Here is a 25018-nt window from a genome sequence, read left to right on the forward strand (position 1 = left end):
ATGATTTTTCACTGCAAGATGTACAATGCACGGTCCCGATCACGAGATCCCTAAGACCCTCAGGAAAAGGATTCGGTGAGGATTCTTTTCCAAATATAACAAAATATTTTTTAGTTAGATTGCAGCTAAAAAGACTTGTAAATTATTTTAAGAGATCCCTAAAAAATTTCTTCTCCAATTATATTCTCTAATTTAGGAATTTTTTTTTTGAACAAACGATATTATCTATACTAAGGAGAAAATTGTAGGTTTAACCTCATTATAGGCTATCAATAATGTGGTTCAAACTCGTTTTTGGCAAGAATTGAACCTAAAACCTCTCACTTACAAGTAAAGAGAAATATCACTAGACCGTGTACTAAGTGATTCTAAGTTAGGAAGTTATAATTGTGGACTAATATGCAGAGAGTTTTTATTTAAAATATTATTAAATATTAATGATTAATGCTAGGTTCTCCTTTCTCACTCCTTAGATTTAGTGCTCATAGAAAAATCTTTATCCCAAGAAGTGGATAGAAAGTGTGATTAGAAATGAACATTTTCAAATCCATTCTAAACTTTAGCTAGAAGCTCATTTAGCAAGTCTGTTGTAGATGCTCTAACTCATCATTTATGTAATTGAACTTAATTGATATCTTGTTTATACAAATAGATAAGAATAATACACGACCATTAAGGAACCACGTGTCCTTTCTGAAGAGAGAGAGAGAGAGAGAGAGACTATTCTAATCAGATCGAGATTCAAAGGTAGGTTGGTGACAGGTCCATATCGTAGCACCAACGGCAAGAACAAGAGAGAGGAACAAAATATACATACATACACACACACACACACACACACACACACACCCACACATAGTATTCTACACCGTTAGTACATATACCATTACCAGAGCCTATCTAAAACACCCATTACTTACAGCGTACACAAAAGCTAAGTATGGAACAAAAGGCATTTGCCGGGAAGAGCTTGTACGGTGGTTCTCTTCTTGTTCCTAGTGTTCAAGAATTATTAAAGAAGCCAATACTCACAATCCCACCCAGATACATACAGCCTCATCATCAAGAGATAATCAGTTCTGATCATCATGCTCATCAAATACCATCCATTGACATGCAAAAATTGCTTTCACAAGAATCAACCATTTCTGAAGCTGAACTAGCCAGGCTCCATTTTGCTTGCCAAGAGTGGGGTTTCTTTCAGGTAATTAAATAACCTAGCCTTTTCCACCTAAATCTTTCATCAAATAGTTCTGATTGTTTTTTGCCCACGAGTTCGAGGAATTTGTCGATGATCATTTAGTCTAGTATCATCTAGTCTTCGTTGGCGATATGAAAAGCAGTACATAACTATGTAATCATGTAATTATATATATATTTCACCTCAAGTTAAGCTTAATTAGTAGTCCACTTCTATATCAAACTTTCCCTTGATTTGTCGTTGATTGAAATTCATGTTAGCAACAAGTGAGTCAAACTTAAAAATAGCCAGCCCACCCATTTGGAAATTCATGGCTTCGACCGTTTGGTTATTTAAGGACCGTTTTTACGGATAAAACCATTTTAGGTATCAATCGAATGGGCTGATCTGAAAAATATTGAGGTTTCATAACAAAATCAAGTGGTAATATGAAGTGTAGCTCAACTAATATAAAAACATGTAAAATCTTTTCTCTCCAATTGGGGATTCATACTGTCAACACCCTTACTCACGTGTGGTGAGTTTTCAAGCCTAACACATGGACAACACAACTTGGATAATGTGAAGTACATATGGCTGTTGGACTTTACATGTGAGACCCCTGCTCGGGTGAAGTATGGTGCAAACAGATACCATGATGTGGAAGCCTAGGCATTAAGCTATAAATTAGGTTGCTGCAAAAAAATTTCGTTAATAGGTTGCTCCAAAATATATTTTAGTTTTTTGTTCTTCTTTTCCTTGGTTAACTTGGCTACTTTCTAGGCCTAACCTATGTTTTTTTCACCTTGCCTGCATACTAAATTTTAGAATTTGCTATTTCGTAGGTTTTTTGGCCATAATATTCACTCTATATATTTTTACAGCTGGTAAACCATGGTGTGAGCTCTTCCTTGGTGGAGAAAATGAAGACAGAAACTCAAGAGTTCTTCAACCTACCCATGGAAGAGAAGAAAATTTTTTCGCAACAGCCAGGAGACATTGAAGGTTTTGGACAATCCTTTGTAGTTTCTGAAGACCAAAAACTCGATTGGGCTGACACTTTCTTCTTGACCACCCTTCCTGTCCAACTGAGGAAGCCTCGCTTACTCCCAAAACTCCCTTCTCCTTTCAGGTCCTCTCATGATTCCAAATAAATATGTTTGTCTATGATTTTGTGCAATATGAATGTGAATGCACGAATTTATCGAAGAGTAATGTTATTTAGTAAAGGGAAAAAAAAAAAAAAATTATTACTTACAATCTCTAGTTAGAGTATTGATATAAGCGAGTGTAACATACTTACTTCTATTAATACGTGTTACAAATGAAATCATTTTTATGTGTCTAATAATATTATTGATAAAAACCTTGAATAAGATTAAAATTCAATAAAAACCTTGTGTTAGATTGGATATCGATTTTAGTCCTCTAATGTGTACTTAATTCAAATTCAAATTCTTATTATATTTTTGTTTACTATTTAATAGATATTACATTAAAATTAAAATTTATTATTATACATATTTTAATTCATTAATTTTATTTTACTTCCTCTAATTAGTATATCTAAACGTCCGTATCATAATATATTTTACTAAATTAGTGTACCGAAATATCTGTACCTAAATATGTGGCACATAAGAAAATATGCAAAAACATAAGTGTACCAAAAAATTCCGTACCTAAATATATGATAGTAAACTAGTGTACGGAAATGTCAGTACCTAAATATATTATAATAAACTAGTCTACCATGACCGTACCTAAACATATTATACTAACTTAGTGTAACGAAATGTTAGTTCCTAAATATATTGTAATGAATTAGTGGTGCAGAAAAAAAATATGGAAAAACATAAGTGTATCGGAAAATCTCTACGAAAATATTTTCTTATAAAAGATACTTACCATAATGAGAATTAAAATTTATAATAATTTCATACAATTTAATTTATGAACACCATAAAATTATAAAGAAAAAAGAGAGACATTTAATACATATGATGGCATTAAATAGAGTCTAGGGACTAAAATCAATTTTTAATCTTCTATAAGACATTTTTTTTTTAAATTTCATCTTATTTAAGGATTAAAATCTAATTTTCTATTTTAGGAATTATGCAGCGTACCTATGTGTATAGATTCAAAAGATTTGAAACAATTTACCTCATAAAAAGGACCAAAATTTGGACCTGTGAAATTACATTATTGCCCATCAATTTTTTTTTTTTTTGTGTAATAGAAGACTAAATAGTTTTTTCATCATCTTATGGTTGACAAAAAAAGTTTTATTAATAGGTAGTTTAGCTATAAATTATTTGCACATAAATAGTAGTGCTACAAATACGTACAAAAATATTCTACCAATTAGTTTACCTATTTACAAATTGATGATGAGCAAATAACTTATTTTTATAGGTAAATTATTTAAATGTATTATTAAATATATTGAGCAATAGTAATACGCAATTGGCCCTTTACCACAATGGTGAAAAGGAATTGGACCCTTACATATAACTGTTTGGGTTCAAGTCTCATCGGTGATTTCTTAAAAATCTATTTTTTGACAAAAAAAAAAACTATAATATGTATTGTTAAATAATTAATTTTTATTTTTATTTAAACTATAGGTAAATTATTTTTATGTACAATTAATAAGTAAATTAATTTTGAATCAAACACTATTGCTTTATTTTGTACGTAAATTATTTTGCATATATTGTAACATATTTTAGGCACAATTTATCATTGTAAGATATATGTACAAATAATTCACCTATATTTTTATAATGCAGAGAGACTTTAGAAACTTACTCATTGGAACTGAAAAACCTAGCCATGACTATCCTATCACAAATGGAAAAAGCTTTGCAGATGGAAACCAATGAAGCGACCAACATATTCGAAGGTGCATTGCAAGCGGTGAGGGTGAACTATTACCCTCCGTGTCCTCAGCCGGGGAAAGTCCTCGGTCTGACCCCTCACTCTGATGGTGGAGCTCTCACCATCCTCCTACAAGTCAATGAAATGGATGGCCTCCAAGTAAAGAAAGATGGGATTTGGGTTCCTGTGAAGCCACTACCAGATGCCTTTATTGTGAATATTGGAGACGTTCTAGAGGTAATGATTTTCACTGATAACTTTTAACCTTTTGAATATTATCTTGCTCGATACGTAGATGAAAATGTTATCCAACTGTCATTTTCATACCATTGACCATCAGGTGATCAATTCTTTTTTAACTACATATAGTTCAAATTCAAAATTAATCTACACCGTAACGTAGAAAATCATTTGGTAAAAAGGAATTTTACTCCAACATTACTCGGTACCAATTTTCACTCTGGTAAGTGTATATAAAGAGTGTAGTGTTGCGAACAAGAGTTAGTTGAGTTGGTAAGGATTGTTCTTTTTGCTAGACCAAGGCTTAAATTCGAGTCTCGCTGCTAGCAATCCCTCTCGGTGAGCGATTTGTAAAAACAAAAAAAAAAGGCTAAGGCCCCTCTCTGTAAGTCCTCAAATAGGCATGTGGTATACCTTGGACCAGCAACGGGTTGCCTCCCCTCGCTCTAAACAATTTGTTACCAAAAAAAAAAAAAGAATGTAGTGTTATCCATGCCATGTTTACTGACTATATTATTAAGCATGTAAATCTTTCACACATAGCTTAATCTTCAATAACCTTTTTACTGCGTGAGTGCGTCCTATATTTTGTGAGAGATGTGTTGAACAATTATTTCAAACTTTTGATCCTTAATAATTATACCTATTGCAGCAATTACCTTTTACTTTTACAGTTTAAATATATGCATGGCAGGTTATAACAAATGGGACGTATCGTAGCATTGAACATCGTGCAACTGTGAACTCTGAAAAAGAAAGGCTCTCAATCGCCACATTTTACAACCCCAGAGTTGATGGTGAAATCGGCCCGGCCTCTAGTTTGATCACTGAGCAAACACCTGCAGCATTTAAAAGGCTGAGTGTTGAAGAATATTTCAAAGCATTTTTTGATCGTAAGCTTCATGGGAAGTCTTTTCTTCACGAATTGAGGATTAAGTAATGATGTTAAGCAGTAGAGAGATATCTCTGAGGAGAATAAAAAGGTTTATGTAAATTTCTGAAGAGAATAAAAAGGTGTATGTTGTAAAATTAATATTGCCCAAATGATATCTTAATTGTCATAAATTATCATCTAATAATAAGTTTGGACACCATTCTCTGGTTGTTATCATGAGACAAATCTGGAGTAATGCTAGGGAAATTATATTTTTGTATCATATTAGTGTATCATCTTATGTGACAAGTTATGCATATAACCAATATCTAATAAGATAAATCATATATGTTAAAACTCGGTTTTCCCCCCGAGCATTGTTCATCACCAGTGTCCGGACAGAGATGCCCCTGGTTTTTCTTTGCTTTGCCGTTTTGCTGCTTATTTTTTCCACAGTGATGTGCCGGATTTGCCCTTGCTATCCAGGTGCCCATCATCGGTGGAGCCTTTCTTTTGGTCTGTTCTTCGTTTTTTGAACCCAACTACGGAAAAGGTTATGCACTTGTCGGTCATCGTGGAAAGAGAAAAGGATGCATAAACTCTAATTGCTTCCAGGAAGCACAACCTGCATCACTCATTCAACTCTCTCTCTCTCTATGAAATCCTTCTCTCATTCAACTCTCTTTCTCTCCAAAAAAAAAAAAACCCAAAAATGGCTTTGGAGCACCGAAGACGAATTGAAGTACGAGTGCTCCAATTTCAAGAGTCTGATTTCAGAATCCCGGAGCAGGTGACATTTGGGGGTTTTTAAAAAAAAAAATTAATTTGTTAATTTAATTATTGGCTTTTAAGTTTGGGTTTTGGTTTTTAATATTCATGCTTAAAGGATCAAACTTTGCATGAATTTTTTTGTGGTCAACGGGTATTTTAGCTTCATAGTATATGAATTTGTGCTAATTTAACCCTTGGATTGTTAACCATATAATCAAAATCAAGTTTTCACTCTTTTTTCCATACTTTGGTTTAAAGCAATATCATTTGAATGATGAAATTTTGTGGGTGCATGTAGAAGTGTCAAGTTTAGTTGGATGCTAGCAAGTGGTTTCCGTTTCCATCCTTTTGCGGCTGTCAATTTTAGTTTACCTTATTAACAGTAGTGTAGAGAAGCACAGAAATGCAGAAAGAGAATAAGAGAGAGAGAGAGAAAGTAATTGATTACATTGATACTGAATTAATTTTTACAACTATGAGAATACAGTTTATATAGCCATCATGACTAACTTGCAGCCTAAGCTATTTAACTAACTAATTTTGGTAACAACTCTAACAACCTTTGGATATTGTCAACATCCCCCCTCAATCTCAACTAGGATTGCCCAGTTTGAGATTGAAGCAGACTATCCAGCAATCAACTTCTTACAATCACAGAAATCAAGAAACACAACCTTCTTCGGCAATCGACCTTCAATGAAGAAAGGGAACAAGAACTGCATTCCGGCAATCAGCCTTAATGGAGTTGCACACAATAACAACAAACAAAATTTTTCAAGAACGTTACTCCGGCTATCGGCCTTTAAGGAATAACACACAATATCTGAGACAGAACTTTTCACTCCGGCTATCGGCCTTATGGAGGAAACAAAATGCATTCAACACACTCTTGGCAATCGGCCTTTTTCGAGTGCACAAATCTGAACAAATCTGAAGTATACGGCTATCGGCCTTGACACTACCAAAATTCCCAAGAAAATTCTCATTGAGATGTTATCACAAACAGTTGATATGCTGGAAAGAAAATTAGTAATCTAAGACAAAACCTGAGAACTTGAACCTTGAAACCCATAACACACTGTCCTTACTCCGAATCACTTGCAGACACTTCCTTATCCTTTTCTCTCCCTCTCTGATCGCAGTTGTTGAAGCCCGGAGACGCAAAAATGGCGACGGGGTTGATACGGAGGGTCATAGCTTCTGCAGCGTCGTCGGGATCGATGGCGACGTCGTTTCGTTACGTCTGCGTCCGGGCTATGGAGTCGGAGGCCCAGGCCCAGCAGGTGGAAACCCGGACAACCCGAAGAAGCCGGAGCTTTCGACGGAGATGAAGGGAGGGAAATCGGGGATGGAGATGGCGGTGAAGGTGCATCGGCGCCGGGTTGCGGTGATGGAGTCGGGGAGGGCTCTGGCGGAGAGGAAGAAGAGACGGCAGTGCTGAATTGGACTAGGAGAAAAGCAAGAAGCAGAGGCGAGAGGAGTTCGATGAACCTCGACATTGTTGACAGAGGAGGCGGCGTCGGCTCGAGGTGTTTGTTTCCCGAGAAAATGTAGATCTGATGGGAAAGTAAGAAGAGAGGAAGTTGAGATTTTGGGAAGCCGGAGCTCAAGGAGTACGAGATCGACCTCAAGGAGTGCGGGCCCATGGTACTCGACGCCCTCATCAAGATCAAGAACGAGATGGACCCCACTCTCACCTTCCGGCGATCTTGCTGGGAAGGGATATGCGGCTCCTGCGCCATGAACATCGATGGCTGCAACGCCCTGGCCTGCCTGACGAAGATAGCGCCGTCGGAGGTAGGCACCTCGATGATCACGCCGCTGCCGCACATGTTTGTGATCAAGGACCTGGTGGTGGATATGACGAATTTCTATAACTAGTACAAGAGCATCGAGCCGTGACTGAAGCGGAAGACCAAAGCGGAAGACCCCGGCGGCGGAGTTGGATGGGAAGCAAAATTTGCAGTGAAACCCAGATGAAATCAAAGAAAACCTATGCGAAATCTCAGAAGTTTACATAGAAAGAAAGGAAGAAAGAGCTCTTGTATTACGAATAAGGAAATACGCGGAGACGAAAGAAAGTAGTGAAGAAAGATAGAAGAGGAATCGACCACCAAGATCCATAGCGTGAGCCTTGGTGGCTCTGATACCATATTAACAGTAGTGTAGAGAAGCACAGAAATGCAGAAAGAGAATAAGAGAGAGAGAGAGAGAAAGTAATTGATTAAATTGATACTGAATTAATTTTTACAACTATGAGAATACAGTTTATATAGCCATCATGACTAACTTGCAGCCTAAGCTATTTAACTAACTAATTTTGGTAACAACTCTAACAACCTTTGGATATTGTCAACATACCTATTGCATCTTGGCTTCCAAACTTTTTATTCCTAGATTTTCATATCACATAGTAGTCATTGAATTCAGAACGTCAGCCTATGCCCCCTATGCTTGCAAGAGGAAGGGGTGCCTGGGAAAATAAATCTAATTTCTTTCAAAGTTTGAATGATAAACCTGGAAGAAAAATGACCTGAAACACCAAGATCACAGCCAAATATAGAGCCTCCTAGAGCTGCAATGTAAGCAAAGATGAAATACCTAGTAATCCTATACTCATACTGATGAACCCTTTTAGATACTACTCCATCACCTCCAAATCCTCCTGTGTCGGTTTAAGATGATCAGGGCATAATCAGGATAGCCTCGCACCACTTACATTTACTTCGCCGCTGATATATTTTTTGCATCCAATTTTCCATTATCTAATCTTTAACTTACTTCTGTTATAATTATTTCAATCAATTCTTTAACATATACACTCTTTTTAGGGAATTGTTGCTACACTTATTGTACTTCAAAGAGCAGTAAACCGAATCATAAAACAATTTTCAGGTGTAGTATTAATCAAGAGCGTAATGTCACACATAAAGATTTATAAAATTCATTTTGATTATGCCCTCCATCGTCATCAATGAAGTATTGCGTGTCTTTATTTGTACTTAAAAAAAAAAAGCCAGAAAATTTTCTTGAGGTGTAGTACTGTATATTAATATCCTTGATACTCTACATCAATCATTCTGACATATAATTATGGATCCACAAGTGCACGCTCCCTGTGCTATTGTTCATTGCCTATTTAGGCAATTTCCTGCAACATTGTGCAAAGTAAAATAAAATTTTGTTATAGTTATCTATGATTAAGTGTAAGCGTTAATATGTGTTTCATCCATATATGCAATTTTTGTTAGTGTCATATCTTGAAAAGTTAGCATCTCAAGCGAATTGTATTTACCATTTTCCTTTCAAATGAATTTTAAAATCAGTTCCAGTCCATGTTTGTTTAACAATGTAGTATCATTCATTATATAGTTTCACAAAAATCATGCATAATTCTTGCTGAACTTGGTTTGGTTTTCTTTTGTTTAGGGATAGATTGAGTGAATCACAATTTGACCAAGTCTTGAATGATGAATTGAACTAGATCATGGAGGTCTCTTTGTCAAGTTAAATTTTCATTCAATTTTTTTTTTTTTAAGCATTTGTAATCCTCAATTCTTGACTCAAACATTGCTTGATTATAAAGTGAATGAATTTGCATAATCTTAAATATAATTTTTGATGCTGCAGTAGCGCGTGGGTATATTTACTAGTTAATTAATAGGCATAACATGTACACATCACTTACCACATTAAATGATACACTAATAGTTAAAAAATGCGGTCTCTCAAAAAAAAATTCGACAAACTATAGTTATATTTTCTTTTTCTTTTCTTGGATATGATGCTTATTTTATTTGACAAACTCGTAGTTGAACACTTTAACAGTGAGTGCATCACAATTAATTTATTGCTTAAACATCCCAAATTTTAAAGGGACATGAAATCCTTACATAGTCCATCAGTTTATAGCACTTACCATCAGTAATTCCACGTCTCTATCCAATTGAAGGTTTTAAACTCTATGACCAAATCATTTACACCACAAAGTAATATGCTCTACGGTACTGTTTGGTATGTAGATGGGATGGAATAGGACGGAACGGGATGGAACAGATGTTTCATGCTACGTTTGGTGTACGCTCAGGTCAGAATGGAACGAAGGATTAAGTGACAATCGTACCTGTTGGGGTGAAAAACTTAGAGTACACAACTCTAGCACAAGTGTTGGAGAGACAATACAAGTAAACAAATTACTTGTATTACACAAACAAAATATTACAACACAAACTATCAAAGACACTCTTGAGAAGCTATGACACTCACTCACTTTCTAGAGACAAACTCTAGAGCACTCACACTCTTACAAGACTATTCTTTCTTCTCACTCTCACTTGCTTGCTTGCTTACAAGCTTGCTTGGTTGGTTACATAGCACCACACCCATATTTATAGGGCATGTTTGCCGACTTTGGACATTGCTAGATCATTCTAGCTACTAATCATGCATGCCACCGGCTAATAGCCATATAATATTACAACTTGCTAGAATTATCTAGCTTATTATGCATGCCCACCGACTTTAACATGCAAATTTGAACTAGAATGGTCTAGTTCATTTGCAGCTGGACAAAGTCTTCTAGAAGCTTCTACCTTCCAAGCTTGCTACTTGTATTTGCTAGACTTTTCTAGAATCCAAACACCAATTGGGCTGGTGTTGATCTTCAGTACCCATCCACTCTGACGAGTTCGACCTCACCTGAGCCACCATTGACGAGTTCAACGTCATCCCTCACATCTTCCACCTAATCCTCGCCGTCCCATCCCTCTGCATCAACCACGTCCTGCTAGTGGGTGGTCTTGAGGTTTTTGCGGTGGAGGGCAACGGTCTAGTCGTGGGACTAGCAGGGACTAGAGAGGCATCAGGAGAGAGGTGGGGTTGGGTTCGGATGGGTTTACTGGGTTTGGGTTAGCTTGGGTTGCTAGATTTGTGGTGGAGGAGGAGGAGGCTATAAGCGAAAGGGAAGGTAAAGAGAGGAGGCTACGGGAGAGAGAGGGTAGATAGTGAAATTAATGAAAAAAGGAGGGGTATTATTGTCCAAAAGTTATAATTTTGTGTTTCATGTGCTTGAACAAGTCGTTCCGAGGGGGGGGAGCGTGGCACAAAAAATTGACTAAAATTCGTTTCACGGGACATCGCATCCCAAGCAAATTGGCACACCAAACGTGAGACGAGTGCGTCCCATCCCACTGTGTTTCGTTCTGTCCGATCCCACGTACCAAACAGTACCTAATGGATTACACCAGTACTATCACCTCACCACATGTCACGCAACGGATTTGACCCAAACTAAATCACCTCACACAAGGAATATGCTTTAATGGATTACACTAATACTCTCACCTCAACACATGTCATGCAACGAACTAAATTCGAGCAAGTGACACTTCATTTTACTTTTAAGAGCAAAATGTAATACTTCCCGTTCTCCCAAACTGAAATAAACAATTTATTACCATTTCCTGCAAATAACCTGAAAATGAAATTACAAAGGTTCGAAAATCCAGAATAAAGGTAGAAAACATCTAATGTACATAATGTTGTCAAAATAGCTACAAAACATCTAATGTTTTCTAAAATGAACAAAAATCTTGTACAGCTCTTCAAATATACACCAAAACATGTGTCAAGTTCTCACCCAATGCTGAAACGGAAGGGAAAAAGGGTGAGTTGCAAAGCTCAGTAAGCAACATTATCTTAAATGAAATTATTCGAATGCATAGTCAAAGGGGATGGATTCAAGAGCTGCAATACAATGGACACAAGAATCCAATGAATTAATAACAATACAAATAGCTTCTGTAATTCCTCATCAGTAAAGCCAATAAGGCTTTATTCAAATGGTGGTTACATGACTTTATCCAACTGATGAGAGGTCCAGACTCCTTCACAAAGAAGGCATAAACACTATGATTCAGACGGACTGAAAACTGAATCAAATCTCAATAACAATGTAGCATAGAGATTTTAAGAAAGATGGAAGCAAAGCAAACAAGACAAAGAAACTTACTTGATTCACTATGTTCCAAACTGTGAAATCCAGCAACTACCACTTACACTAAGTTTCTCTCAAACACCAATCTCTTAGTTGAGGTTCTGTAATAAGAAAAAATGGGTTGAGAGAAGAAAAATGTGTTAATAACATAAAGACAACTTTCTTTAAGCAGGTGGTGGAAGGTTATTTCAGCTGTGGTTTTGCTTGCCAAGAAATGGCTGCTTACTTCGCTTTAAGCAAAGTGAAAACTTGTCATGCCCCAACTTACGAACAAAAACTATTTACGAATTAGGAAGTGAGCCATAAATGATATATCTTAGCTATAAAATCTACACTCTCTATTCCCTTTCTTCTACCGTTTGACTCATTTCAATTTTCTCTCTTTCTATCCTGCCAAATATGACTAATGATCCTATTATCCCACCACCAAACCCCAAAACATCTAACTAAATTCCCCCACTCTCTTTGTTTTTGAATTTGTATTCTCCCACATGCTACAAACCAGCCCCCTCCTCCTCCCCACTCTTTCGTTTTAGCTTCCCTTTTCACTCTGATCCCTTGATCTCACCTTCCCTCTTATCAACCCAACCCCCAACCCTTCTAATTATTCAACGCACACCGCCTGTATAGCGGGAAAGCTTCTGCTGCTCATGGATAGTGCATGCTGCAACTTCCCCAGCTGAGTATGGCGTCACGGCTGTTGCGTCGCGGTGGCATGGCATTGGCACATCGCAACGGAAAGACATTATAATTGAAAGAATCCTTGTCAATTTGCATGCGTTATCAGTTGTCTGCGAGTGTTGTTATCGGCTATTTTATGTTTCAGAAGTCGGTGCTTGGAATTGTTCTAGCCGGTCAGCACTTCGGAAACCCCTAACTGCAGGACCATGTGCTGTTTTGCAGCGTTTGTCATTCAATCTTGGGTAGTGCCTTGGCAGGATTCTGGAGACAGACTGTGCCAGCACAGAAGCAAGATACAAATGTCATGTAAAATCTTTAGACAAGCAGTACAAACTTAAGTCTTTCTGTTTTCATATGAGCTGATATTTGTCGGAATTTCTTTTTGTCCGTAGTAGCTATGGAACAGTTGGATTTGCACTTTCTAGTGCTGGTCTGTGAATAAGTTGGACATGTATTGGTAGGTCGTACCTTTATTAAAGAGATGATGTAAATGTGATATAAAAAATGTGATAAGTATACACTACTCATTTTTGTTTTTCTTTTCAATCCTATGTCCAGTCCACCATTTCCGTTCTTTTATTTTGCATATGATTGCCTCTATCTCGGACAAGCAAAATTACCAATAGTCCAATCCAAAAGGAAGATTGAATTGGGGAAAAAGGGAGCAAGTACACAATTTTGGCCAATTGATCTCATTTACTTCTACAAAGTTCAGATCGAAAGATTTCAATTTTCGGCTTATCGTCGTACACAAAACAAAAACAAACAAAAAAAGCAAAAAAAACAAAAAAGCTCCAAGACATTTTGAGAGAAAGCTTCTCTCAAATTGTAACCCAAAGCCCAAGCCCAACAACAAAGCCGGACCTCTCACCCAAATACTTTTGGAACCAAAATTCCCCTAACCAAAAATTTAAATCCCCCGCCAAATTCAAATATTGGCTGCTAAAACTCAAATGAAAACAAAGGCTCGTAACTTTTGAAGTTCCCACAACAAATCTAGTTCGTTCGTCTAATATTTTAATTCAAATCCCTAATCTCTAATCCCAAATCAAAACCTCAAAAGGTCTCTCAAACTCTCAATCAATGTTCCCACCAAATCATTTCCCCCATTTTTCTTTGCCCAAAAACTAGACCAACAAATGGATCAGAGATTCCATGGCCTACCTTCTCTCATGAGATTCAGGCTCATGCAATAGCAGTATAATGATGCCCTTTGTCCCCCTTGTGCCTTTTGAGGATAAAGCGAAAGGCGCCGAGGGACCAACTCGTTTTCCCTGACCTTGCTGCCTTCGCCGCTACCATCTCAACCTATTCCCTACCTGCCAAGAAAAGGGTTTGGGCGTTTCAACCCGATTTGTTCCCCAAAGAGCCCCTTTCAACATTGGTCCTTAATGTCGAGTACAAGCTGCCTTTTGGGTTGGAGTCGGAAGAAGAAGCGATCGAGAAAATGGAGAAAGTGGAGGGTAAATCTGAAAATTGTTGCAATGAAAATATCGAGATTACCCATGACCAAGACGAGAAGAGCCAAGAAATTGTAGGGGATGGAGAATGCAATGAAGAAGATGATGAGGGTTTTTGTGCTATTTGTCAGAGCACATATAGAGATCCATTGGATCCAATTGTGTTCTGTGACGGGTGTGATCTGATGGTTCATGCCTCCTGCTATGGAAATCTCCTCGTAAAAGGTATTTTGGAAAGCAATTGGTTCTACGCCAAATGCACATCTTCTGCCGCGCATTCCCAATCCATTGAGTCCTGTTCTTGCTGCTTGTGCCCTGTCAATTGTGGGGTAATGAAGCCCACTGGAGACGGCCGGTGAGCACACATTGTGTGCGGGCTTTATGTCCTGAATGAAGAAAGTTGAGGTTCTAATATGAGGAATATCCCAATTATTTATAAGCTCATGCAAGGTCACTCCTCTCATCAACGTAGAATTCATTTTTAACATGTTCCCTCATGTGTGGCGACTTTTCAAACCTAACACATGGACAACATAACTCAAGTGACGTGAAGCACGTGTGGCTGTTGAGCTTCACATGTGGCTATTCTGATACTATGAAGAAAGTTGAGGTTCCACTATAAAACTAATTGGCAAGGAAGTAGCCCAACTACTTGTAAGCATATGTAAGATTCCTCACGTGTGGCTGTTGAGCTTCACATGTGGCTATTCTGATACTATGAAGAAAGTTGAGGTTCCACTATAAAACTAATTGGCAAGGAAGTAGCCCAACTACTTGTAAGCATATGTAAGATTCCTCATCTCATCAATATGGGATTCACTATAACACTGAAAAGTGTTCTTCAATGATCCTGAAGGTTGGGAGGGGATTGATTGCTCCAAGGTTCCGAAAATGCAGTGGAAGGAGAGGTGCTATGTTTGTGAGAGTTCGAGAGAAGGGGTTGGGTGTTATCCAGTGCCCTGAGTTTAAATGCCCTTTGGCATTTCATGTGAGTTGTGGGTTGAATGAGGATCTTTGTATTGAGTACAAGGATGGAAGGAATAAGGGAGTTATTGCCCCCAAAATTTCATCACTTGAACATCTACTTGTACTGAAACTTTGGTTGGATATCAGCTTAATTTTCCTTTTTCCCATGACTGAAACTCATCTACCATTAACAACTAATACTTGAGATGACATTTTTTTAAAAATCATGAAAGTTTGTAGGTTGGTTTGTCATGTGAACGATGGCACCCATATCCAACAATCATGCACAAGACTTGTATTTCGAGCTATTGAAAAAGCATTTAAGATACATGCAGCATCTTCGTGTGGTATTCCTTATGCTTCTGCCAAAAACCCAACGAACTTCCCAAGGAGAGTTGTGTGGTTCTTGGCTCTAGTTCCCACTGTTTCTTCACTTTGACCCCTCCAATTTTTGCATTGAAGGTAGGAAGCAAAATCATTTATCAGTGCAATAGGATTTGATGTAAAAGCTAACAAACCACCACTAGGAGCTTCACATGCATGGTTTGTTGAGGAAGATGCTGCAAGATTGGCCCTATAACTGCTTTTGTATGGTGGGTTTGAGCTGCTTTGAAAGGTCATTTTTCATCCTTGTTGAACTTAGGTTGTAACTTTGGATGAAGTATCCAGCATCGATCTTTGGTATAGACAATTCCAAGGTGATCAATACGAAGATAGTGATACATTTCAAGTCTGATCATTTTCCCTTGTAAACCCTTGATTCAGGTGACTTGTGATTTGAAGCATATGCTTGGGCTTCTCGCACACTAGACTTGGTGTCAAGAGCCATGACTAGCCTTTTAACTTCTTCTCCTTTTATGGTGGCACATACACTGGAAAAATATGGAAGTTCCAAGTTCATCAAGATGTGGCTCCACAAATCTTCATACTCCGAGCTCTGATCGACTAACAATTAGAAGATTTTGCCTTCCTCAGCCCTCTTCAACAGTGTAATAATATCAGTGGTATGAAGTCTATAAACGTCCAACTCGTTCCACATCGACGTCGTAGTGAGGTTACTGAGATGTTGAACAAAAGACTTACTTAATTTCTTGTTTAAGGGCAACAATATCTCTTTTGAGCTAAAAAACTATGGCTAAGTTATTTTGGTTGTCATACATTTCTCTCACCCTGTCTAATAGCTGCTGTGAAGATTCAAAATAGCTGAAGATTTCGGCGATTTTCCTTTCTGTGGAGTTAAGTAACGAAGACATGACCAACTGGTCATTGCACATCGATGATGCATAATATGGGGAGGTGTTCTCCAGTGCTTGAATGACTCTATTGATGAAGCTAAGCTTAGCTCTTCCTCCAAGGGTTAATGTTATTGCCCTGGACCAAGGGAGACATTGAACTCGTTGAACAACACTAAACTGAACCTTTGATTAAGGTTGATATCAACCGCAGAGATATTGGTAGACGATGAGGCAATGGTGCTCTCAGCTTCTGAATTTTCTTTAGCCATGTTGATGGCTGAGAATGAAGAATGATGAAATAAAAGGCATCAATGACAAGCCTAAGAAGGACACTGCTCTGATATCATGTGGAAGATTTGGATTTGAGTGTATTTTCTATTATGAATTTGAGATTACAGCAAACACTTTAAGTAGCAGGAAGATTACATGCAATCTTTCCCTAAAATCAGCCCTAGTGGATGGTAATAATCCAATAAAACAACATTACCAAATTCAAGGGAATATACATGAAAAAGTCAACTAGAGACCTGAGATTTAGGGATAACTGAACCCTAAAAAACCCAAAAGCTGCTTCTAGAGAACAACATGCCACCTAGGGCTGCTGGAGGTGATCGAAATGACTACTGCTGTGTTGATCATGTACATTTCAGCACTAGAAATAACTGAGGGATAAGACCATCTCCAATCCTTAAAGTAAAACCTAAAATTTTTAACCCAAAAATAGTTTTTCTGCTCCAACCCTTCTAGGTTAAATTTTTTAGCTTGATATTATTAAAGAATAAGTTTAGACGAAATTTTTTTCAAGTAAATTTAAAAAAAAAAAAATTATGTAGACTGTCCTAATTTAATTTTATGAACAATTTTAACCTATAAATATTTAGATTCCTATAAATGTTGAAAAAAAACATTAAATTGGGGTGAATTTTGAGATAAATACATTTTTTTAAATTAATTTAGCTGTTGGATTTAAAGTTGGGCCGTTAGATCTTTTTTTATACTATTGGATTTGATCATATTGGATATCAACCGTTAAATTCAATGAAATTATAAATATATTAAAAAAAAAAAAACAACAACAACAAATATGAATCTTGACCAACAGTCCATTTGAATTTGTGCCATTGGATTAAGCAAAAGAGCCATTAGGCTTATTTTAAAGGCCGACAAGTGGACAGCATGGCCACTTGGGTGGCGTTTATCCTTTGTCGAAGCACAAAGCAAGCTCATGCGTTGAAGCGTGGGCCGTGTTAAGGGCTTGCGCGTCTAGCTTTTGCTGGCAAGTCCACGCGCACAAGTGGGCCAACTCAATAACCCAAACTCAAATCCTGGTTGGATTTAACCCAAAACTAAATTTTACTCCAAGGGTTGCAAGTCCACGCGCACAAGTGTGTTCAACAATGATTAACACTAGTAAAGCAAAGACAAACTGGACAAATGGTAATAGAAGAAGGGTAATTTGAATATTATGAAAGCTTTATCCTTTTGCCTTCTCCTTTTATATATACATATAGAAGATTAATAATACTTCAATGATTCTATCTTCTACAAGATCTTTTACAGTGAATTTGGAAAAGAACTTGTTTGCAAATATTGGTCTTGTTTTTACATCTATGCTAGCTACAAATAAAATTTGAGATCTCTTACAAAACACGAACAATTTTAATTGTTGATAAATTAGCTAGTTTAACAGAAAATAGAAATGGGATCTAAAAATCCAAATCAGAGCACACGTTAATTGCTTCAAGACCACGTCAACCAATTAATAAAGGATTTCCAAATTGGGAGTCATTGAATACAATTAAAGAAATCTGCAATTAATTCAAAATGTGACGATAGTCAAATACAACTAAATACACAAATATGAGTCATCAAATTAAAAAAGTATAATGTAATCTTAAGTGGTAGAATAGTCAAGGAACTTAATCAACAAGAAACAATCTATGGATAATCTTTTGGTGTCATAGGTTGCTAATTGTTTTTTATTCCGCTCAAATTATAATACGTAAATTTGATTTAGAACATGTATAATAGTATATTTTGTGGCTTGTGTCACTAGACTAAGTGTAACAAATTTTCAAGTTTAAGACGTGTATAACACAAATTGGATAAAGTAAAACACGTGTGGGTAAACCTTTGAAGTAGGACATTTTTTCACATCCTCACACACATGGCCCATCGCATGTGGTGAATTTTCAAGCGTAAGATATTGACAATGAAAATTGGGTGACTTAAGATACGTGTTGTGGTTGAGCTTAAAATTGAGCCACCTGCATTGATACCATGAAGTTAAACTTCTACCATAAAACTAATTGATAACATGGAGAATGACCCAACTCTTTATTATATTATAAGCACATGGAAGCTTCGATGAACTTCCAATGTAAGACATTTCTTCACATACGTAAACAACTCTATATCTCATCACATGACTATGGATGATTTTTGTAACATCCCACATCGCCCAGGGGAGTGATCCTTAAATGTATATTCTCATCCCTACCTAGCACGAGGCCTTTTGGGAGCTCACTGGCTTCGGGTTCCCTGGGAACCCCACATCGCCCAGGGGAGTGATCCTTAAATGTATATTCTCATCCCTACCTAGCACGAGGCCTTTTGGGAGCTCACTGGCTTCGGGTTCCGTAGGAACTCCGAAGTTAAGCGAGAAGGGGGCTAGAGCAATCCCATGATGGGTGACCCACTGGGAAGTTGCTCGTGAGTTCCCAAAAACAAAACCGTGAGGGAATGGTAAGCCCAAAGCGAACAATATCGTGCTACGGTGGTGGAGCAGGCCCAAGAAGTGATCCGTCCCGGGGCGAGATATGGCAATTGGTATCAGAGCCTAACCCTGGTCGCATGTGTGCCGACGAGGACGTCGAGCCCCTGAAGGGGGTGGATTGTAACATCCCACATCGCCCAAGGGAGTGATCATTAAATGTATATTCCTATCCCTACCTAGCACGAGGCATTTTGGGAGCTCACTGGCTTCGGGTTCCGTAGGAACTCCGAAGTTAAGCGAGAAGGGGGCTAAAGCAATCCCATGATGGGTGACCCACTGGGTAGTTGCTCGTGAGTTCCCAAAAACAAAACCGTGAGGGAATGGTAAGCCCAAAGCGGACAATATCGTGCTACGGTGGTGGAGCGGGCCCGGGAAGTGATCTGCCCCGGGCCGGGATGTGGCAATTGGTATCAGAGCCTAACCCTGGTTGCGTGTGTGCCGACGAGGATGTCGGGCCCCTAAAGGGGGTGGATTGTAACATCCCACATCGCCTAGAGGAGTGATTCTTAAATGTATATTCCCATCCCTACCTAGCACGAGGCCTTTTGGGAGCTTACTGGCTTCGGGTTCCGTAGGAACTCCGAAGTTAAGCGAGAAGGGGGCTAGAGCAATCCCATGATGGGTGACCCACTGGGAAGTTGCTCGTGAGTTCCCAATAACAAAACCGTGAGGGAATGGTAAGCCCAAAGCGGACAATATCGTGCTATGGTGGTGGAGCGGGCCCGAGAAGTGATCCGCCCCAGGCCGGGATGTGGCAATTGGTATCAGAGCCTAACCCTGGTTGCGTGTGTGCCGACGAGGATGTCGGGCCCCTAAAGGGGGTGGATTGTAACATCCCACATCGCCCAGGGGAGTGATCCTTAAATGTATATTTCCATCCCTACCTAGCACGAGGCCTTTTGGGAGCTCACTGGCTTCGGGTTCCGTAGGAACTCCGAAGTTAAGCGAGAAGGGGGCTAGAGCAATCCCATGATGGGTGACCCACTGGGAAGTTGCTCGTGAGTTCCCAAAAACAAAACCGTGAGGGAATGGTAAGCCCAAAGCGGACAATATCGTGCTACGGTGGTGGAGCGGGCCCAGAAAGTGATCCGCCCCGGGCCGGGATGTGGCAATTTTTTAACGGATCGGGTTAGAGACAAGGTTTTCATTTTCATTTCAAACATTTGAGATTGAATCGGAACTTCCAACTTTGATTTTTTTTTTTTTCTTTAGATTATCTGAAATTGAAATTATGTCAGAATTTTATAAATTGGAATCAATTTTGGAAATGTTCAGATTTGAAACGAAATTTTGATGACGGAATCTGAAATTCTAATCCAACTTGCACTCCTACACGTGACTCTGAGAGACAAACAAAGAAATATACCATGAATTATAAGGCAGCTTGTATTTGAAGGAAAATTTTCTCGAGGGAAAACCTAAAATGACTTTGTATGCTCCTGCGGGCGGATTTGCACTTCCAATGTCAATGCATTTTTTCTAAAAAGTAAAGAGTATCGATGACTTCACAAGTTTGAACTTGGAAGGGTTATGAAGAGATGGTCAGGGTACGTGGCTGTACTTTGTCTAAGGTGATGAACCAAATTAAGCTTATATTAAAAGTCAGAAAAAAAATGGAGAATTTGGAGCTAGCTCTCATCCCTTAACTTCAGATATATATATATATATGATAATTATAATGATTTTTGTTTGATCTGCGTAATAGCTGATGACATCTTTCTTACTAAACTAACCAATAGGTCTAAAAAGAACCCTAATAATATAAGGACGAACATTCTAATAAGGCCAAATCGGATTAATGGTCTACATGGTAATAGAGTATTTGGAAAATAATTTATGTGATAGGGGTAGAGCTTATGTGATAAAAAAATTAGGATCTAAATCCCGATGATAAAAGCTATTAGCAAATTTAACCTAAAAGTAAGATTTCTGTCAAATCTCATTTAGATGCAATTGTACCTGCTCCACCTTCTCCTCCCATCTCTCTCCAACCATTTTTTTCGTTGGTTTCCTTACCATTAGAGCAGTTCCAGCGTGTGAAACCTCCCTCAGGCAATACACTATGCTATTTATCCAGTGAATAGTAACTGCCATTAATAAATAGTAATCGCCTTTTGCATCTTCACCGTTGCACTTCAATAGTCCTGGCAATAGACAATAAAATATTAGTAATTTTTTATTTATAAAATAATACAAAATAATTTTAATTGTAATTTCGGATAAGATTTTTAATCGTTCTCGTTGTGCCACGTGCCATTATCCGAAAAGTTATTAAATAATACAAAATAATTTTAATTGTAATTTCGGATAAGATTTTTAATTATACTCGTTGCGCCACGTGTCATTATCCGAAAATACAATTATTGGTGATGGATTTTTGATAAGATTATTAATCAATCACGTCGCGTCACGTGTCATAATCTGTTTACAATCTTTGAGGATAGATTTCTATCAGATTTTTAACGAATGACAGCATGCCACGTGACATTATCTACAACCTAATCTTTTCTAAATCCTCCATATAATCCATCATCCATCCTCACAAATCTCACACCAATTTTCTCAAGATATCTATCATTATTCATAGTTTCTACTTCCTTCTTCACCAAAATATCTATCATTATTCATAGTTTTTGCTTCCTTTTTCACCAAAATCTTTATCATTATTCATAGTTTCTGCTTCTTTCTTGCAATGTCTTCTTCTTCCTCAAGGATGATGTGGGAACTCGATCAGCAAGAGGAAGAATTGTTTAACCAATCAGAATGAATATTCAATCTCCAGGTGGCAAAAAAATGTGAGGGAAGAGGATGAGAAGCGTAGAAGAAGAGATGACAAAGCAAGAATGGGCAGATCTGAGCCACAGCTTGGATGACTCGACGGGAATGTGAGGCTCTGCCCATTCTTACTTTGTCATCTCTCCTTCTACGCTCCTTATCCCCTTCCCACTCATTTTTTGCCACCTAGAGATTGAACATTCCTTCTAATTGGTTAAACAATTATTCCTCTTGCTGATCGAGTTCCCACATCACTTGAGGAAGAAGAAGACATTGTAAGAAAGAAGCAGAAACTATGAATAATGATAAAGATTTTAGTGAATAAGGAAGCAGAAACTATGAATAATAATAGAGATTTTGGTGAAGAAGGAAACATAAACTATGAATAATGATAGAGATCTTGAGAAAATTGGTGTGAGATTTGTGAGGATGGATGGTGGATTATATGGAGGATTCAGAAAGGATTAGGTTGTAGATAATGTCACGTGGCATGCCATCATTCGTTAAAAATCTGATGGAAATCTATCCTCAAAAATTGTAAACATATTATAACACGTGGCGCGACGTGATTGGTTAATAATCTTATCAGAAATCCATTACCAATAATTGTATTTTCGGATAATGACACGTGGCGCAACGAGTACGATTAAAAATTTTATCGGAAATCCATCACCAATAATTGTCTTTTCGGATTTTATGATAAGTGGTGCAACGAGAATGATTAAAAATCTTATCCGAAATTGCAAATAAAATTATTTTGTATTATTTAATAACTTTTCGGATAATGGCACATGGCGCAACGATAACGATTAAAAATCTTATCCCAAATTACAATTAAAATTATTTTGTATTATTTTATAAATAAAAAAATAATAATATTTTATTGCCTATTACCAGGGCTATTGAAGTGCAACGGTGGAGATGCAAAAGGCGATTACTGTTCATTAAGGGCAATTAATGTTCATTGGATGGATAGCATAGTGTCTTGCCCGGGGGGAGATTTCACACGCTAGAACTGCTCTTAGGCATTAGTTTCAAGATACGCAAAATGAATACATATCTAATCATCATAGATATACTAACAAAATCAATAATAATATAAGAAAAACAAATGTGTGCCATTTAGTATAATTTATAGTGATATTCCTTTTCACTTGTAAGGTCTTAAATTCGATTTTTACCAAAGGCGAATTTGAACCACATTATTGCTAACTCATTGTGAGGTTAAGCGCATCCCTCATCTTAGTAGATAATATTGTTTGTTAACAAAAAAAAAAAAAAAAAAAAAAAAAAAAAAAAGCAAATGTGTGAGAGCCTGGAGAGAAAATCAAGGGACACTACATGTTGCTGGGGTTTGTTAATTGCGAGGATGAGATCTTGGACAGCAATGATCTCTACTCTGGATGCTACATAATCAGATGAGGTTGTTTTAAACCGGACATTCATGAAATTTTGGTGGGGCTGATTCATGAGCAATATGAAAATTAAAAGTAAAGGAACCCTCCCAAAAACCCATCAAAACAAACTGAAAATTATTCATCTGAAACATAAAAATATCTCTTTGATGGGGCTGATTCATTTTCAGTTAATTTTCAGCAATTCTTAATATTTTTCAGACACAAAGTGTTGGTTTGACTGATTTATTTTAGGTTTTTTTAGCCAAAGTGGTTCGTGAGCTCGCCATAATTCCTCATTTGGATGTCTGACAATGAAAATCGATAGGAGTGGTCCCTAAGTTTGTCCATCGTAAATCATTTTGGTCTTAAGTGGAAAATCTGTCAACATCCCCTTTAAATTGGCATATGAACAGTCAAACTAACCATTCCATTTAATGAGGATCGATATTGACAATTTTTTCACGAAAAATGGAAATGTGATTGTTTTAGCAGGCAAGTTGGAGGCAAAAGATGTGAAAAATAAAATGTCCATAGTTCCTTTTAATATAACGTTTATTTGACAAAATGAACGAAATTGGGTAAATTGAGACTAAATGAGATGAAAATGATAGTTTCATGGGGCAAAATGAGACAAAATTAGTTTCAAAGAGTAAAGTGAGACCAAATAACAGCTTCTAGAGATAAACCAGTTTTAAGCCTAAATTAATGTCTCCACATATTATATCGAAAGTAGGGGTGGTTTTGGTACATTACCGTACCAAAACCTCTGTACCAATTACCATACCAAATATTTGGTACGGTAAAATCTATTACCATTACCATACCAAACTTTCGGTATATCGAATATCGGTATACCAAATAGTTTGGTTGGTATGGTATGCCAATGGTAATTGCCATTTTGTTTTACGTCACTTTGTTTGCCCAAAATCTAATATTTTTTAATTAATGTAGAAGCGTAAAAAATATAGAAAAAATATATAAACGCTCGTAATGACAAGCTTTACAACTTTCGTGAAGAGCTTAACTTTGAAATTCGCCATTATAATCATATAAATCATAGATCAAAATTTAACTATTGATTGTTGTTTGCATTTAAGCTTCATTTTTCTCATCAAATTTTGTCTTTTTTGGATTTTTTTTCTTTAAAACATGATCTATTAGAGGATGCAGGAAGATGAACAGTTTGGATCGTTGATATTATGTTCAAAGTTTTACAGTTAGTGAAAATATTGCTTGATATTTATAAAGTTTCTACAAACTATATGACATCGACTCATATTTCAGTTAACCATAAATATTGAAACATGATATCAAAGATCTAAACCGTTCATCTTCTTACATCCGCCAGATGATCATGTTTTCAAAAAAGAAAATTTAACAAATGAAATTCAGTAAGAAGAATAAAGCGTGAATGACAATCAACGGTTAAATATAAATTTAAGGTTTATGGATTATAGTGTTTGATTTTGAAGCTGACCTCTTCATGAAAGTTGTAAAGCTTGTCATTATGAGTGATTGTATATATATATATTTTTACATTTTTTACACTTCTACAATAATTATTATTAATTTTGCCCTCAAATAATTATATGAATAAATACATAATATAATAATAATAATATTGGTAGGTATGGTATACCACCGGTACTGGTTTTGAGTACCAGTACCGTACCGAAACAGTATGAGACGGTACAAATATCGTACCATTACCAATTGGTACAAATTTTTGGTAATAATTTGGTATGGTATGGTTGGTAAGATGGTTGGTACAGTAATTTGGTAAAA

At 37.1% G+C, this 25018-nt stretch overlaps 1 protein-coding gene and 1 pseudogene across 1 annotated transcript; both read left to right on the forward strand.

Moving 5' to 3' along the window:
• Positions 1-835: 835 nt before the first annotated feature.
• LOC137742490 (protein SRG1-like) lies at positions 836-5423 on the forward strand. Its single transcript, XM_088679204.1, has 4 exons — positions 836-1204; positions 2065-2312; positions 3976-4300; positions 4998-5423. Exons 1-4 carry the CDS (start codon positions 941-943, stop codon positions 5241-5243), a joined length of 1083 nt encoding a protein of 360 aa, XP_088535330.1. The 5' UTR covers positions 836-940; the 3' UTR covers positions 5244-5423.
• Positions 5424-13763: 8340 nt separating this feature from the next.
• Positions 13764-15255, forward strand: LOC137741866 (uncharacterized; annotated as a pseudogene).
• Positions 15256-25018: the final 9763 nt, after the last annotated feature.

Source organism: Pyrus communis, chromosome 11 (genome assembly GCF_041283825.1).
Source record: "Pyrus communis isolate YQ-2024b chromosome 11, ASM4128382v1, whole genome shotgun sequence".
NCBI lineage: Eukaryota > Viridiplantae > Streptophyta > Magnoliopsida > Rosales > Rosaceae > Pyrus > Pyrus communis.

Bases quoted from the DNA above. Each gene is read 5' to 3' on its own strand.
- LOC137742490 (XM_088679204.1), top strand. From the start codon at position 941: ATGGAACAAAAGGCATTTGCCGGGAAGAGCTTGTACGGTGGTTCTCTT. The intron at 2,313-3,975 runs GTCCTCTCATGA...TTTATAATGCAG, and splicing joins AAACTCCCTTCTCCTTTCAG to AGAGACTTTAGAAACTTACT. The intron at 4,301-4,997 runs GTAATGATTTTC...TATGCATGGCAG, and splicing joins ATATTGGAGACGTTCTAGAG to GTTATAACAAATGGGACGTA.